The sequence below is a fragment of the Notolepis coatsorum genome (assembly GCF_963971535.1).
Source record: "Notolepis coatsorum genome assembly, chromosome: 9".
In the NCBI taxonomy this organism is placed as follows: Eukaryota; Metazoa; Chordata; class Actinopteri; order Aulopiformes; family Paralepididae; genus Notolepis; species Notolepis coatsorum.
The window spans coordinates 94,563,679-94,581,342 of NC_140173.1; the positions used below are offsets into that span (position 1 = coordinate 94,563,679).

At 40.6% G+C, this 17,664-nt stretch overlaps 1 protein-coding gene across 2 annotated transcripts in view; it reads right to left on the minus strand.

Annotated features, from left to right (window-relative positions):
* Positions 1–17,664, minus strand: part of lnpk (lunapark, ER junction formation factor) — a 48,301-nt gene that overhangs the window by 7,303 nt on the left and 23,334 nt on the right. The window contains exons 3-14 of one of the 2 annotated variants that reach the window (XM_084321505.1): positions 17,069–17,110; positions 16,518–16,568; positions 11,643–11,779; positions 10,059–10,117; positions 9,661–9,701; positions 7,646–7,729; positions 7,114–7,165; positions 4,891–4,971; positions 3,154–3,225; positions 2,420–2,525; positions 1,823–1,893; positions 1,428–1,598 (exon numbers count right to left, since the gene is read on the minus strand). In XM_084321505.1, the coding sequence (XP_084177631.1) occupies positions 1,428–1,598; positions 1,823–1,893; positions 2,420–2,525; positions 3,154–3,225; positions 4,891–4,971; positions 7,114–7,165; positions 7,646–7,729; positions 9,661–9,701; positions 10,059–10,117; positions 11,643–11,779; positions 16,518–16,568; positions 17,069–17,110 (967 nt within the window). Of the gene's footprint in view, positions 1–1,427; positions 1,599–1,822; positions 1,894–2,419; positions 2,526–3,153; positions 3,244–4,890; positions 4,972–7,113; positions 7,166–7,645; positions 7,730–9,660; positions 9,702–10,058; positions 10,118–11,642; positions 11,780–16,517; positions 16,569–17,068; positions 17,111–17,664 lie in introns of both variants that reach the window. The other variant, XM_084321504.1, reaches the window with a different exon arrangement.

Genomic DNA, 17,664 nt, shown 5'->3' on the forward strand with positions numbered 1-17,664 from the left:
AAAGTTTAACGTTGCTACACAATGAACAATACATATAGGACTTTGAATGGGCCCTAATAATGGCAATGTAGCAATAGAATTTAAAAAGTTATAGCCATGCAAAGAAGGGGTACTTCTCCATAGACAAATAGAGCCGGCAACCTATGGTATATCATGAATTTAACCCAAGGCAACCAAAGTGTTAAGCACCCCCCACAGCCCAAATGGAATGATAAAATAAAAAAAATAAAAAATGTAAATTTTTTTTTTTACCTGTTAAGCCTTAAGGTCCCCCTATAGGGGGGACCCTGCTTTTCTTTATCATAAATCTATCAATATCAGTATTAGATCCCCAATTATCATATCATGGGGTATCATTGGAAAGCCACACTCATTGGCTACAACCCTGTGCAAAATTTTCGAGATCGCCAAATGATTGACGGAGCTAGAGCCCCGGGAGTCGGGGGTGGTAATGTGTACTTTTGCGTACTTTGGGGCACGCCTCACATATCGGCATGTAACTCGAGAACCGCTGAACGGATTTTGTCACCTGAAAGGGCAATCGACAGGCAACAAATAGGGCTTTAATTCCATCTATATATTGTATTAAAATAAATGCACACCGAGCCACTAGAGGTCGGCAAATAATCGTCCACATGTGGGCCCTTGGATGTTAAGAGGTTAATGTTTAAAAAAAAAAATGTAGCCAAGAGTAAAGACCATAACCATATCAAAAGCAGTAGTCAAAAGTGTATAATTTCATTTTTACCGATGTTTTATACGATTTATCGGAAATACGAATTGATCGGAAAATGCTAATTATCGTAAAAACCGCAAGGAAATTACTAAATCCAGATTCAACCCTGCCATTGGAAAGATGAGCATTTTCCCTATCCATAGATGTATGATTTGGCCATAATAAGGTCAAGGTCAAGTTCAAGGTCAAATATGAATTTATAATTAAAATCGATTATCATTAATTACTGTATCCTTCTGTTTAATCATCTTCCCGCTGTTCATTTGCTTAGATTTTTCTTTTACACATGATCTCAATAAGGTGGTGAATGAGCTCAGTGAGCATTTTCTCGTGCCCCGCAGATTTAACATGATCAAAGATGCAGAAATCATAAATCATAATTCATATTCTCCTTTTCTTCATTACAATTTACTCAGCCTAGTAACAGACACAATATTTCTGACACTGGAAATACATACCCCCAGGTCCCTAGATGTTCCTAGATACCAAGAACATGCTAATTGACCTGCAGAAGTGGAGCAATCTTCCATTTACTTCTACAGATTAATATTATACTTTTATTTTTTTTATTTTTATTTTTTTTAAGTCGACCAATAGTCGACTAACGGCAAATTTTGGCCAATCATAGTCGACCATCCAAATCCTTAGTCGGGGACAGCCCTAGTACATAGACACTGTGTGTGTGTGGTACCTCCAGAGAGAGGTGGGCTGTCCTCTGCATCTGGTCGAGATCTGGTGGAGGGTTCTGGGGAGGGGGAGTCGCTCCTCAGCCTCCTCTCATAGTTGAACTCTGGAAGTCTGGGAGCCTGGGGGCGGGACTTCCTCGCTGGGTTCAGGAGGAAACAGTATGCACAGCGGAATGCTAGAGAGAGAGAGAGAGAAAAAGAGGGAGAGAGACAAAGAGAAAGGGAGGGGAGAGAGAGCGGGGGGAGAGAGGAACAGAGGAACAGAGGGAGAGAGAGATTTACAAACAGCAGGTGAGGTGAGATTAAGACATATCAAACCAAATCTTTGGGAATATGAAGAGTCACACATTTTATGGATGTGCGTGCGCGCTGGTGAATACATGTGTGTGTGTGTTCTTACCTAGATACTCAAACTCTTCCCTCAGAGCCATGCCGTTATGAGAAAAACACTGTTGACAGATGAGAGCATATCTAAAGAGAGACGGAGAGACAGAGAGGCCTGCTTAACTAGGGATTATTGGCTGGAGGAACACCTGGACTTATCTGAGGTCAGTTTAACAGATACCTGTTCTATGGTCAGTTTAACATATACCTGATCTGAGGTCAGTTTAACAGATACCTGATCTGTGGTCAGTTTAACAGATACCTGTTCTATAGTCAGTTTAACAGATACCTGATCTATGGTCAGTTTAACAGATACCTGATCTGTGGTCAGTTTAACAGATACCTGATCTGTGGTCAGTTTAACAGATACCTGTTCTGTGGTCAGTTTAACAGATACCTGATCTGTGGTCAGTTTAACAGATACCTGATCTGTGGTCAGTTTAACAGATACCTGTTCTGTGGTCAGTTTAACAGATACCTGATCTGAGGTCAGTTTAACAGATACCTGTTCTGTGGTCAGTTTAACAGATACCTGATCTGTGGTCAGTTTAACAGATACCTGATCTGAGGTCAGTTTAACAGATACCTGTTCTGTGGTCAGTTTAACAGATACCTGTTCTGCGGTCCGTCCCCCACCAGGTACTCTATAACTCTGTCCACGTTGCTTCGGTCTCTGAGGAGGATTGGCCTGGCCAGCGGGGGGCCTGGGGGGTGCATACCTGCCCACACACAAGAGTTTCAGAACCTAGTTTCAAAGCTGATGTGTGTTTATCTGATATCACAGACAGACATATTACAGACATATTACAGACAGACAGAGTGCTAGGAAGTGGATCTTGTACATCCTGTGGCCAAATGCCTTGCATTGGGTTCCCAGTTTACATTAAAAGGGCATAAGGCCTGATTCTGCCTGCATAGGTGACCCCCCCTAGGATGATTAAAGTAATTTGACCCATGATCTATGCATCAGCAGGATGGGAAATGGTCAAGAGTGGCTGTATGTACTGACCACTGACTGAAATCTGACTCTCCGTTTGTCTTGTAACAATGTAAGAGGGGGGGAAATGCACTTCTCTCTCTCTCTCTCTCTCTCTCTCTCTCTCTACCTGCACTCCTAACACACCCTCCCTCTTGAGCTCACTTTATACCACAATTATAACTATTTGTATGTTACATACTGAACGTTGTCTCCTTTATATTTCTGATATTAATCTTTATTGTCAATAATTAATAATCCTTGCCTCTCGGAACCACAAAGTGAATTCTCCATCTGATTTACATCCTTACACAGAGGGACATACATATTTATATACATATTTACAGAGAAACAGACAGACAGGTACCTACCTACTCCAGGAATAGGGGAACAGGGGGTTCTGACAGAGGAGGAGAATAACCTCTCTGGAGGCCCACCTGGAGCTGAGAGAGGAGTAGCACCTCAAGAAAGAGGGGGGAGAGTTTAGGGTTAGGCAGAGTTACAGACAGAGTTACAGACAGAGTTACAGGAAGAGTTACAGGAAGAGTTACAGACAGAGTTACAGGAAGAGTTACAGGCAGAGTTACAGGCAGAGTTACAGGCAGAGTTACAGACAGAGTTACAGGCAGAGTTACAGGAAGAGTTACAGACAGAGTTACAGACAGAGTTACAGACAGAGTTACAGGCAGAGTTACAGACAGAGTTACAGGCAGAGTTACAGACAGCGTTACAGACAGAGTTACAGGCAGAGCTACAGACAGAGTTACAGACAGTTACAGACAGATTTACAGACAGAGTTACAGACAGAGTTACAGACAGAGTTACAGGCAGAGTTACAGGCAGAGTTACAGACAGAGTTACAGGCAGAGTTACAGACAGAGTTACAGACAGAGTTACAGGAAGAGTTACAGGCAGAGTTACAGGCAGAGTTACAGACAGAGTTACAGGCAGAGTTACAGACAGAGTTACAGACAGAGTTACAGGAAGAGTTACAGGCAGAGTTACAGGAAGAGTTACAGGCAGAGTTACAGACAGAGTTACAGACAGAGTTAAAGACAGAGTTACAGGAAGAGTTACAGACAGAGTTACAGACAGAGTTACAGGCAGAGTTACAGGAAGTTACAGACAGAGTTACAGACAGAGTTACAGGCAGAGTTACAGACAGAGTTACAGGCAGAGTTACAGGCAGAGTTACAGGCAGAGTTACAGACAGAGTTACAGACAGAGTTACAGGAAGAGTTACAGACAGAGTTACAGGCAGAGTTACAGACAGAGTTACAGACAGAGTTACAGGAAGTTACAGACAGACTTACATACAGAGTTACAGACAGAGTTACAGGAAGAGTTACAGACAGTTACAGACAGAGTTACAGACAGAGTTACAGGAAGAGTTACAGACAGAGTTACAGACAGAGTTACAGACAGAGTTACAGGAAGAGTTAGACAGTTACAGACAGAGTTACAGGAAGAGTTACAGACAGAGTTACAGACAGAGTTACAGACAGAGTTACAGGAAGAGTTACAGACAGAGTTACAGGAAGAGTTACAGGAAGAGTTACAGACAGAGTTACAGACAGAGTTACAGACAGAGTTACAGACAGAGTTACAGGCAGAGTTACATGCAGAGTTACAGACAGAGTTACAGACAGAGTTACAGGCAGAGTTACAGGAAGAGTTACAGACAGTTACAGGCAGAGTTACAGGCAGAGTTACAGACAGAGTTACAGGCAGAGTTACAGACAGAGTTACAGGAAGAGTTACAGACAGAGTTACAGACAGCGTTACAGGAAGAGTTACAGACAGAGTTACAGGAAGAGTTACAGACAGAGTTACAGGAAGTGTTACAGACAGAGTTACAGACAGAGTTACAGGAAGAGTTACAAGAAGAGTTACAGACAGAGTTACAGGAAGAGTTACAGACAGAGTTACAGGAAGAGTTACAGACAGAGTTACAGACAGAGTTACAGACAGAGTTACAGGAAGAATTACAGACAGAGTTACAGGAAGAGTTACAGACAGACTTACAGACAGAGTTACAGACAGTGTGTGTGTGTGTGTGTGTGTGCGTGTGTGTGTGTTTGTGTGTATGCATGTGCTTGCTTCCCTACCTGCAGGAGTGCCAGCAGGTCCCAGTGCTCCAGGTGGGGGGGCCATTAGGGGGGGCCTCAACCCTCCCCTCTGGCGAAGTTCTGAGAGGAGAGAGAAGAGAAAAGAGAAGAGGAGGCGAGGACAGAAGGAGAGAAGAGAAGAGAAAAGAAGAGAAGATGAAAGAGAAGAGGAAAAGGGAGAAAACAGAAGGAGAAGATTGTCATGTTTAAATCTAGATACTTGTCGATTAAAAAAAAGTTATCTATCTCTGATGCCCCTAGTGGTGGAACCAGCTCCTGCTTAAGTCTGGACTGCAGTCAATGATCAGAAGCCAATTCCACCAGCTGTGTGTTAAAGCGATGTCTGCTAGCTGCAAGCAGTACTGCGTAGTGGCAAGTACAGGGTTACATCTTCTGGAAGTGCTTGGTAACATTCCTAAGATCCGAACCGAGGTTATTAGAGGATAGAAATTAAAATACTAAAGCAAAACATGTTTTGAATCGATTAGCGGAAAGGGATGACCTCAGTTTCTTATGAAATGAGTGTTGAAATGTGGAGGAATAGATCGATAGAACATTCTCAAATTATTCTTTTGGCCTAGATTTAAGCCAGCTGGGTTTCCTAAAAGGGGAGAAGGGCCAAACTATGAGTGTTAAAATGCGTGTATGGGAAGAGAACAGATAGACAGATAGACAGAGAGACAGAGACGAGTAGAGACGAACAAGGACAGCTGGGGGTTTTTGTATTATTGATACGCAACACTAGAGGTTTTTCCGGGGAGTCCGATCTGGGAGACATTCGGGAGTTAGCATAAGGGTTTAAGGGGTTATGGTTCCAATTACTGAAGTTTAGTTTAATGTGTTAAGGCAATATACAGTATATGCATGTATTGTAACCTGCATGACTTTGTACGGCTGTACAAATATGAAACTGATCTACATTTTAATCTGATTGGAACCACAAGGTCTCTGGGAGCATTGAAAAAAACCACCACAACTGTCTGTGTTTTCAATACATTTCCCATGAGCCTCTTTCCTCTGTTGCCTCTTTAAATTTCTTTATCATGTAGAGTTTTTGCAGAGTGAAAAAGTGGTGTTGAGGTGGTGTCCAGGTGGTCGAAATGGTCCAGGTGGTGTCCAGGTGGTCCAGGTTGTGATGAGGTGGTCCAGGTTGTGATGAGGTGGTCCAGGTGGTCCAGGTTGTGATGAGGTGGTCCAGGTTGTGATGAGGTGGTCCAGGTTGTGATGAGGTGGTCCAGGTTGTGATGAGGTGGTCCAGGTGGTGTTGAGGTGGTCCAGGTGGTCCAGGTTGTAATGAGGTGGTCCAGGTGGTGATGAGGTGGTCCAGGTGGTGTTGAGGTGGTCCAGGTTGTGATGAGGTGGTCCAGGTGGTGTTGAGGTGGTCCAGGTTGTGATGAGGTGGTCCAGGTGGTGTTGAGGTGGTCCAGGTGGTCCAGGTTGTGATGAGGTGGTCCAGGTTGTGTTGAGGTGGTCCAGGTTGTGATGAGGTGGTCCAGGTGGTGTTGAGGTGGTCCAGGTTGTGATGAGGTGGTCCAGGTTGTGATGAGGTGGTCCAGGTTGTGATGAGGTGGTCCAGGTGGTGTTGAGGTGGTCCAGGTCCACAATGAATGGAAGCGGACAGTGCCGGTTAGCCTTCGGGAGAGGTGTTAGTTGGACAATGCCTAGGCTAACCGGCACTGTCCACTTCCATTCATTGTGCTAAGCTAGGCTAACGTGCAGCCAGATAGCTTTCTACTGAACGCACAGAGGATACTGATATCTATCTTCTTGTCTCTCTCTGGAGAAGACGATAAGCTACTTTCCCAAAATGTTGGCGTGTTCCTTTAAGTTCAAACTTAAAAGGTAGAAGTTCTAATGCTGTTAAACAGCAACCTCTAGGCAAAAGAGACCCACTAGATGTAGAAGTCAAGAATCATCCTCACCATTCTGTCTGTTTAATAACCCTGTGAGGCCCTTGGTTGCAAAATTACAACATCACCTTTAGCTTTTAGCTATTTCAAACAAAAAAAAATAATACATTTACATAGTAAATGGGTGCTGTTGTTCAGTGGCCTCACAATGCTATTGGATAGTAAATGTGTTTATAGGTCCCACATTCTGGCCTCTGAAGTTGCTAATGTCAATGTAATTTGGGCCTCCATGTTGAGGGCTTGTGAACAGGTAACCCTCTGTTTCTATAGGCTAGGAACTCAAAATGCTGGGAAATACTGTCCATAAACAAACCTTGTCCGGGCCTGGGGTTCATCTGGGGTCGTACTGGGGTCGACTCCAACTCCTAAACAACAACAATCAACATCATCAATCGCAGTACAAACAAACAATGATCAAACCGCTTTCTTCTCAGGAATAAACATATCAGTGATATCTTCTAATTAAGGGAACAGCTTTCTCCTTAGAAATAAATATATCAGTCAAATCTGTGACTGGGCCCAGCTGTAAGAGACTCCTGTCTGGATGTCAGATAGCGAGAACATTTATTAATTTATTTTCTTTGTGATAATATGGAAGAAAATCCAAAAACAACAGTTTGAATGTTTAAGAACATATTTACTGATTAAGTTCTCTTTTTTTCTGCTCTCAGACTTTAACTAGATTAAAATAAGCATATCTTCTACAAATATTTGCAATCATTTGAAAGCTTACATTCTGTACTTTCATAATCTGTACAAATCTGAAAAATTACTCGAACTGCTGGGCTCAGTCACATGTTCTATGAAGTGATTAAATTAAAGGAAGGAACAGACAACAGACTCACAGCCTTCTTCTTGGCCTCGAGGTCAAACCTCTCCAGGATCAGCTTGGCGTTCTTGTACGTCTCCGTCTCCATCACTTCCTCCAGCTGAAACACACACCACCACTTTAGTTCCCCCCCCAGGGCAGGGAGGTATAACCAGAGACAGTCTATATACTGTCATGAGGAGACAGAGTGGCTTTTGAAAAGAAATCCATAACACCAAAGATGGCGCCAAACTAAGATACTACTTGCTGCAAAACAAACACATTCAGAGAAGATAATTAAATGTGATTTTATGTTTAGTAAAACTATAATCTACTTAATCTTGAGGGTAAAGTTTTACAGATTTCAAATGAATCACGATCTCTGCTAAAAGGTTGGGAATCACGCAGTTATTGGTTGCCATGGTACTTAAGGAGTCTGTGGCAGGTGGCGCATGTATAGAAGCTGGTCTAAGTGGAAAAAAGGCATTTCTCTATAAAAAAAATAGTTATTTTGACAAAATTAGGTCAGGTCTTGTTGAGGGCAGTACTGACCGAGTGACCCTACTCCTCTTCAGACACTTTGGTTCAACATCATGGAGCTATGCAAAGGTTTATTCGATTTTTTATTAATCCATGAAAACTTCACATAGCAGCAGTATCAGAAGGAATTTGTGATGGGAATTGAATGAGATCAGACCATTTTGAATGAAGCAGCACCCTGACAATTATATTACAAGATAAAGAAAAATTTGAGTCATCTGGAAAAACTGAAGAAACCCTAAGTAACAAACATGCTTTAATAAAACCGTTTTGTTGCTTAAAACGAAGGAACCTTGCATAGTTCAAAATTTTTAGACTTCGCCTGTCATCCTGCAAAAAGAAAGTATACATTTAAATTATACTTAAGAACAGATCCTGGTCATTTTCAGCCCAATCTAAAACCCTTTTCTGGTGAGCTGCCATGACATGGATGATAGTGACGGATTCCTTAACTCAATGGACGCCATACCCGAATAAAGTCGGGTTAACTCGCCGATGCTCGAGCACCAAACCCGAGAAAAGTCGGGTTTTCATCGTTATTTCTTTTATTCGATATTTACATTCATTATCCATCCAGGGAGCCTGGTATTATCATAGGGAATGAGTCTAAGATTGCAAAAGTGCAATACCGGCCGCATCCTACCAGGCGGCGGTATCGAGCACCCTTTGCAACATTGTGTCTTGGGCTGTGCGTCGATCTAAAGTCTGCGGTCTGATTTCTCCAAGTCGGGCAAGGGGAGCGGTTGTCCCGATCGGCTTGAGGAGCGCCAAATGCTCCAGATGGATGATGTGTGGCGGATTATGTTGGCGACACGATCGACACCAATACTGGGACTCGCGATCAGATAATTGGAATATTCTTTTTGGGGCACATCCTAGTCAAGGTAAGGGCTATATGATATCAATCTTGCGTTGATCAAAGCATGCCTTCATTGCGATCCGAGCGTATGTGTGTAACGCTAGTCCATAACGTATTCCGTTGGTGAGGATCAAAGCATCAAAAAACGGAATGCCAATGCATTTAGTATAATACACGTTGCGGGCTATTACCAGCCTCCCATGAATTACCATAGACCGCTCTAAAACCACTTATATTCACCACAGTATAAAACGGGAATGTATGGATGAAAAAAGTATTTATTTTTCACATATTGAACAATAGATACTCGATGTCAGATGGGCCATAGTATTGTATCCATAGCTATACTATATAATATAGTTATAGCCCTGCAAACACTGCCACGTATTCCTATACTTTAGAACGCTGGCCTTTTAACCACACACATTACACATATCCCTCTGGCGCTGATTGAGTTAACATGTCTAGTTACATAAGGTATCGCTATCTGGTACTACTGCCATTTTCTATGTTGATTGGCCAATATTGGATTTTCTATTTCACCTGTTACAGATTATGTATAAACGGACAACATTGGCCCAGGATTAGATTAGATTAAAAGATTAGATTAAATAATTACAGTTTTAGCAACCACAGATGTATAAGATACTTACTTTCTTTCTTTTGACAATTTTCAAATCTTCTAGTTGATCATCTGAAAGGAAGAAGCACACAGAGACAGATATGATAACTTATGAACTTTGAATTACAATAACTATTCAGTTCCATGGAACAACATTCAACAGGATGGATCAATAACTATTCAGTTTCATGGAACAACATTCAACAGGATGGACCAATAACTATTCAGTTTCATGGAACAACATTCAACAGGATGGATCAATAACTATTCAGTTCCATGGAACAACATTCAACAGGATGGATCAATAACTATTCGGTGACATTGAACAATATTCAAGTACAATTTAATTAATTAATGAATACAGACAGACAGACAGACAGACAGACAGACAGACAGACAGACAGACAGACAGACAGACAGACGACTTACTGTTTCTCTCAGTGCGTTTAGAGAAGAGGAAGACTAGTAGTTTCCTAGAGAACCAAACCCTGTAGCAGAGATATCCTGTTAGATTAATTTACATGATGTAACATATTACATGAATTTACATGATGCAACATATTACATTAATTTACGTGTGGTAACATTTGACTCTCCCTGGAAGAAGATATCTTGTATCTCAATGAGACATTCCTGGATAAATAAAGGATACAAATTCATTTACATGATCTAACATCTATTAGATACATTTAAATGATGTAAAATCTATATATTAATTTATATTATGTAACATCTATTAGATCAATTTTAATTATGTAACATCTATTATATTAATTTAAATGATGCAACATCTATTATATTCATTTATATTATGTAACATCTATCAAATAAATGTACATGGTCTAACATCTAATGTATTAGATTAATTTATGTTTGGTAATATCTATTTGATTATTTTACATGATGTAGCAGCATCCATTAGATTAATTTAAGTTTAGTAACATCTATTATGTTTACATTTAGCTGACACTTTAATTCCTGTACAACAAGTCAGCAGGAAGGGTACACCTCAACACACACACAACATCATTTTACAATCTGTCAGATGGCAGTACTGTTCACACAACACTAGTTTCTGTCTTGTAAACGGGAATCCTGGAGTCTTTGTGGTTTGAGTACATGACTGATATGCAGCAGGGAGTAGACATTACAAGATCTTTCGCCAGGAGGAATCCCAGTCTATCTGGTCTCCAAACTACATGGAATCAAACGCGAGAAATGAGCTCACAGGTTTTGGTCAGAGCAGAGGAATACCCTGGAGAAAGCACAAGACAAGGTTTTAGTGGTTCCATTTTTACAGACAACCTGATCGGTCATTTGTTCCTTGTCTCATTATTTTCCATCATGCCACACCCACTGCCTGGTCTCATGCCACACCTGGTCTCATGCCACACCCACTGCCTGCTCTCATGCCACACCTGGTCTCATGCCACACCCACTGCCTGCTCTCATGCCACACCCACTGCCTGCTATCATGCCACACCCACTGCCTGCTCTCATGCCACACCCACTGCCTGCTCTCATGCCACACCTGGTCTCATGCCACACCCACTGCCTGCTCTCATGCCACACACACTGCCTGCTCTCATGCCACACCCACTGCCTGGTCTCTGTGTCAGTCTCTCTCTCTCTGTGTCTTTCTCCCTCTCTCTACTCATTATTCTCCATTCTCATTGTCAATATTCAGAATATGAAACTCTTATCGCCAAATTCAGGTGATAAATACAGCTTTGATTCATTTACGTTTGGTAACATTATATTCAATTAATTTACATTTGGTAACATCCATTAGTTTACTTTACATTTGGTAACATATATTAGTTTACTTTACATTTGGTAACATCTATTAGTTTACTTTACATTTGGTAACATCTATTAGATTAATTTACAGTTGGTAACATCTATTAGATTCCTTTACATTTGGTAACATCTTTTAGATTAATTTGCATTTTGTCATATCTTTTAGATAAATTAGCATTTGGTAACATCTATTACAGACAGACAGGTACTTACAGGACAGGGAAGAGGAAGAAGGGCAGGGCCATAAACAGCCTCTGGCTCCATTGTTCAGGCAGGTACAGACAGTAGACAGTTAGACAGGTCAACATGTAGAGGGCTGAGGAATACAACATCAGCCTGCCAACCCAAAGCTAGAGGGAGGAACACATTATTATGATTAGTAGTAGTAGTAGTAGTAGTACTAGTAGTAGTAGTAGTACGAGTAGTAGTAGCAGCAGTAGTAGTAGCAGCAGCAGCAGCAGTAGTAGTAGTAGCAGCAGCAGCAGCAGCAGCAGCAGCAGTAGTAGTAGTAGTAGTAGTAGTAGTAGTAGTAGTAGTAGTAGTAGTACGAGTAGTACGAGTAGTAGTAGTAGTAGTAGTAGTAGTAGCAGCAGCAGCAGCAGCAGCAGCAGCATTAGTAGTAGTAGCAGTAGTAGTAGTAGTAGTAGTAGCAGCAGTAGTAGTAGTAGCAGCAGCAGTAGTAGTAGAGAAATCCATAACACAACAACTAAATGACTTGCTACAAAAGAAACATAACAGAGAAAATGATCAAATGTGATGTGATTTTATGTTGAGTTAATTTACTGTATTTTGAGGTGAAATGTGAGTTCTAAAGATGTTTTAATTAATAACGATCTCTGCTAAAAGCCTGGGAATCAGTCAGTGGTTGCCATGGTAACTTAACTCATTGACTGCCAAAAACGAGTATACTCGTTTTTGGCGCCCATGCGTTGAATGTCAAAAACGAGTATACTCGTTTTTATGTTTTTTTTTTATTATTGATACTAAACAGTCCCCCGGACCTTGTGTGTGATCCTGGTAACCCTGAGATAATTAACCCTGAGATAATTACAATTGAAATAAATGACGATCGAATCCCGATAGGTGGCAGTCTCGCCTACCTTTTGAGAAAATGTTTTAGCTAGGAGGGCGACGCTTGATCAAGCAGCAGCTCTTTTCTCGCCAGGACCGTCAAATCAACTATTATTTTTATGTCAGTCTATTCGCGCTGACCCTTTGTACGCAAGACAACAGCTACTGGACATTGGTTCACATGTCGGATTACTGGATATTTCCATATTTTTCGATAGACCGAACGACATCGTCAGACCTCCGGGCACACCGGGTCTGTTTACATCGCCTCCCGGGAAAAGGAGGCCTTGTACACTGCGAGGGATCGAAAGCAGAAGCAGGGCCACAGAGCTGGCGACTAGCGACTAGTTTCCTGTGGGGGATTTGCACTCTGGCCGCAAACTGACTCTGCAATGGCGATCGTGTGTAGAGAACTATTGGAGATTATTATGAAGAGGGAAAAAAGGTGATGATCCATGCATAAGGTGCGTTTTCACCAGACTCAGCATTTCTGGTAAATCATAAAAATACTAAAGTCAAACCGGCCGCGAATGTAATGTTATCTGTTCACCCCACCGTCGCCAGAGCACTCCAGAGCCAGAATATTTCACGAGAGCCGGAATAGATGCCAAGTCGAGAAGCAGGTCAACCCATCGTGGTTTTGTGAATAGAACAATCTAGGTATCAACGTGAGGCATTGGCCCTTGACCTGGACATTTATTCGTGTCGAGCAACAAGCACGAACTGCGCATGCTGCGCACAAAACACGCAATATCTCGCTTTCTAGAAAATGACCATGGATTCCTCTTAAACGGGGCACTCTTTAGCCAGGGGTTGCGCAGGAACGGATGTATGAAGAAACAAACTGTTTATACAATGGGTCTACAAACATCGTTAACACTTTGGGTGCCATGGGTTAAATTCATTATATACCATAGGTTGCCGGCTCTATTTGTGTATAGAGAAGTACCCTTTCTTTGCATGGCTATAACTTTTTAAATTCTATTGCTACATTGCCATTATTAGGGCCCATTCAAAGTCCTATATGTATTGTTCATTATGTAGCAACGTTAAACTTTTTCATTCACATATTCATAGTAAAGTATGGTCTAATGTATAAGTATGTTTTCATCTCTTTCTGCAGCTTTCTCCAGAACGTGATATATAGCCCCAAATGCATTATATTGATGATGAAATACAGTTTGATGGCAATCGGGGCGATATAAAAAATTTCAATTGGACGTACTTCTAGAATGATCTACGTATGATCTGATGATGACCGGATGGGCGGGGGATCGTTTATAATTCCGTGGGCAGCGTTATATCATTCATCTAGTGTGGGTGATATGTTCATCATAACAGTTTATATGGAATACGATCAAAAATAACGCTGAATCTTACCGTATCCTCCTCGCGCCGTTGGGCGATGAGCGTGGAACAGTCATTTACCTATTATGGTATGTAGAAATATCGGGTCCATTTCCAGCTTGTATAATAGTATATATGTCCAAATCATGTTGTTTATCGAGTTATTGGCAATCGATCGCTATGTATTGTGTCGAGATCGAGTCCCGTGAGCCAAACAGAGTGCCCGGAAGTAATATGGTCGACCAGCACAACCTCCATAGCACTTCCTGTTTGGCGATTGCGCCGATCGGCCACCAGATGGCGCTCCTGAACCGCCAGAGAGCTCAGTGGGTCCTCCTGGTGGATCTCAGGCCAGCGGAGGGGAAATATGAATCCGATCGCAGATTTTTGAAATATTGATATAAGGACGCTGTACAGCGTCCTCCGGCAACTTGAGCATGGCCGGGAATTACGCTCTAAAGCGTTTTCCGGCAGTCAAAGTGTTAAAAGGGTCTGAAATGCTGGTGCCAGATATTAAAGATGGGAAAACAGCGTGGCAGTCAATGAGTTAAGGACTCTGTGGCAGAAACCAATGGATGGTTGTAGAAGCTAGTCTATCAAGACATTTTCATTGTTGACCAGATTAACCATTGTGTGTTGTCAATAATTTACCATTTAATTAAAATATTAAATAAAATCAATGATATGTATAATGATAGTCACAGTGCAGAGGTTTTTAATGCTCTCATATATCACTGTACCTTGTACACCAAGGGGAGGCAACACCCATTGACTCACATTCCTGGTATGCTCCCCTCCTATCTGAGCACTGGCAGCTAGAGCTCTGTACTTGTTATCTGTACTAAGGTCCACACAGAACTAGGTGAGTTGGCTGTCAAGTATTCCGCTCCCTCTTCCTGGAATAAACTACAAGCTAACTTGAGACAGGAAAATCTGATTACTTTTGATTAATTTAAAACATGAATGAACGTTTTGTAGTAGTAGTATTAGTAGCAGTATTATTATTATTATTATTATTATTATTATTATTATTATTATTATTATTATTATTATTATTATTATTATTAATAATAATAATAATAATAATAATAATAATAATAATAATAATAATAATAATAATAATAATAATAATAATAATAATAATAATAATAATAATAATAATAATAGTAGTAAAAGTAGTAGTAGTAGTAGTAGTAGAATTGGTGGTAGTAGTAGTAGTAGTAGTAGTAGTAGAAATAGGAGTAGTAATAATAGTAGCAGTAGTAATAATAATAGTAATAGTAGTAGTAATAGTAGTTGTGGGAATAGTATCGGCGTATTTAGACCACTATCACTAGGGCACGTGCCCTACTGATGATCATCTGTGCCCCAGTGATAAAAAAATAATAATAATTTAACAAATGTTTTTTATTTTCCCTTTTTAACATGATCAAATGATCATTTAACATGATCAAATAATTATTATAATATTTTTTACTTCGCTTTGAAATATTATAGTGAAATATTTTGCACTGCATTTATCTTGTTGAAATCCTCCAACAGGCTCTTTTTTGTAAGTTGACTGGTTTACACACCAATAATACAGTGCAATAATAGAATAGTAGAATAGATAGTAAAATTATGCAATAGAATGGCCAGTGTAAAATAGTGCTACAGTACAATCAACAGCGGGATGTATTAGAAGGCTATGGTGAAGAGGTACGTTTTTAGCTTATTTCTGAAAATATTAAGAGATCTAGCTTCCCTAATGTCCATAGGTAGTGTGTTCCATAACTTTGGTGCATAGTTAGCAAAGGCTGCATCCCTGATTTTCTTTAGACTGTGGCTTGGAACCTTCAATAGACCAGTAGTAGATGATCACAATGTTTATACTTTGTATGTTATAAGGAGGAGGACCTTGAAATCAATTCTAAATGTTACCAGAAGCCAGTGTAGGTTACTTACTTGTAACTTCGGGTTTGATCCAAGGAGTAAGTTGCCCCATATTGCTCTGTAACATTTCTCTTTTTGTTATAGGACCGACTAGTAGGATTTCAGTTTTGCCCTCATTTAATTTTAGGAAGTTGTTCGTCATCCATTTGTTTATTGCTAAGAGACAGGCGGAAATGGAGTTTATAGCTGTGTGATCATTTGGTTCAGCGGAGATGTACAATTGTGTGTCATCTGCGTAACTATGGAAACATACATTGTGCTTTCTAATGATGTCTCCTCAATGTTCAATGCAATGTTCAATGCAAGTAAAGCACTTTAAACTTTAAGTATGACTAAATGCTTTCTTGACTATATATATAGTAACTGTTCCAAAATGCATAGATTTCTATGTATTTTAGGGGTTTGGGGGGCTAGCTCTTTTTAATATAAATGTCAGATTGTTTTATTTATTTCATAGATTTCTATGCATTTCAGGAGTTTGGGGGGCTGGCTCCCCCAAATAATTAAATAACATAACCCTAACCCTAAAACCAAAATAAAGTTTAAAAAAAATTGTTACAAAATCCACCCATTTTCGCCCACAAACCGGCCAAAATCGCGCTACGCGCTCCCGCTTCATAGTTTTTGGTGCCCTTCTGTGCCCTACTGAAGTGCTGGGTCTAGATACGCCCTGTAGTAGTAGTAGTAGTAGAATTGGTGGTAGTAGTAGTAGTAGTTGTTTGATTTAGTGAACTGTACCTTTAGCAGGCGCTGGTTCTTGGCTCTAAAATCCTCCAGCTCTTGAATCTCCTAAAGACCAAAGAACACAGGACTGGTTAAAGCTACGAGCCACTAGTTCTTTTATCATCGATATTCAGTCTTCACACATTATTCTTGGAGAGTTGGCTCAAAGTACAGCTCTGTTTTACTCCTGTTAAACATGATAAATGAAACACTTTGTGCAGATGTTAAGGTCATGTTGTGAGACAGTGTTCAGCTGTCTCACACGCTCAGGCTTTAGATCAACATACATTTCAGAATACAAATAAATATCTTCAATACAATAATAGACCAGTGGTTCTCAACAGGGGGGCTGGGGTCCAGGTTTCAGTCCTTCTGGCAGCTCCCAGAAGGACTGAAACCATTCATTACACAGAACGCTTCCATCACAAAACATCAAGTACTTATTCAGCTAAATCAATACCAGCACAACGAAAAACTTAACAGCACACATGGAAACAAATCATCCACTGTCTGTGCGTGTGTGTGTGTGTGTGTGTGCATGCATGTGTGCGCGCGTGCGTGTGTACCTTGTCCAAGTTCTCTAGCTGCTCCACTGCGGTGAGCTTCGCCTGGAGTGAGAGAGCGAGTGAGAGGGAAAGAGTTAGGCAAGGGGGTTACAGTCAGATACACTTTAAACCTAGGTCAAAGATGCCCTGTTGAAACAAATGCACTTACACAGACACAGACACAAAACACACACAGCTGATTGCATTATCCCATTAGCATTGTTCATCTTCTATGATACCTAACTAAAAGCCTTTCATCTTCTATGATACCTAACTAAAAGTCTAAACATCTTCTATGATACCTAACTAAAAGTCTAAACATCTTCTATGATACTTAACCATAAGTCTAAACATCTTCTATGATACTAATTAACCATAAGTCTAAACATCTTCTATGATACTAATTAACCATAAGTCTAAACTAGGGATGCTCGATATTGGCTTTTTTACCGATACAGATATACCGATATTGTCCAACTCTTAATTTCCGATACCGATATCAACAGATATCACATTTTAATGCCGATATCGGCCGATAAAATCAGTAGACAGATAATATCGGACATCATTTCTATAGAAATGTAAAAAAAAAAAAAAATGAAAACAGATACCGATAT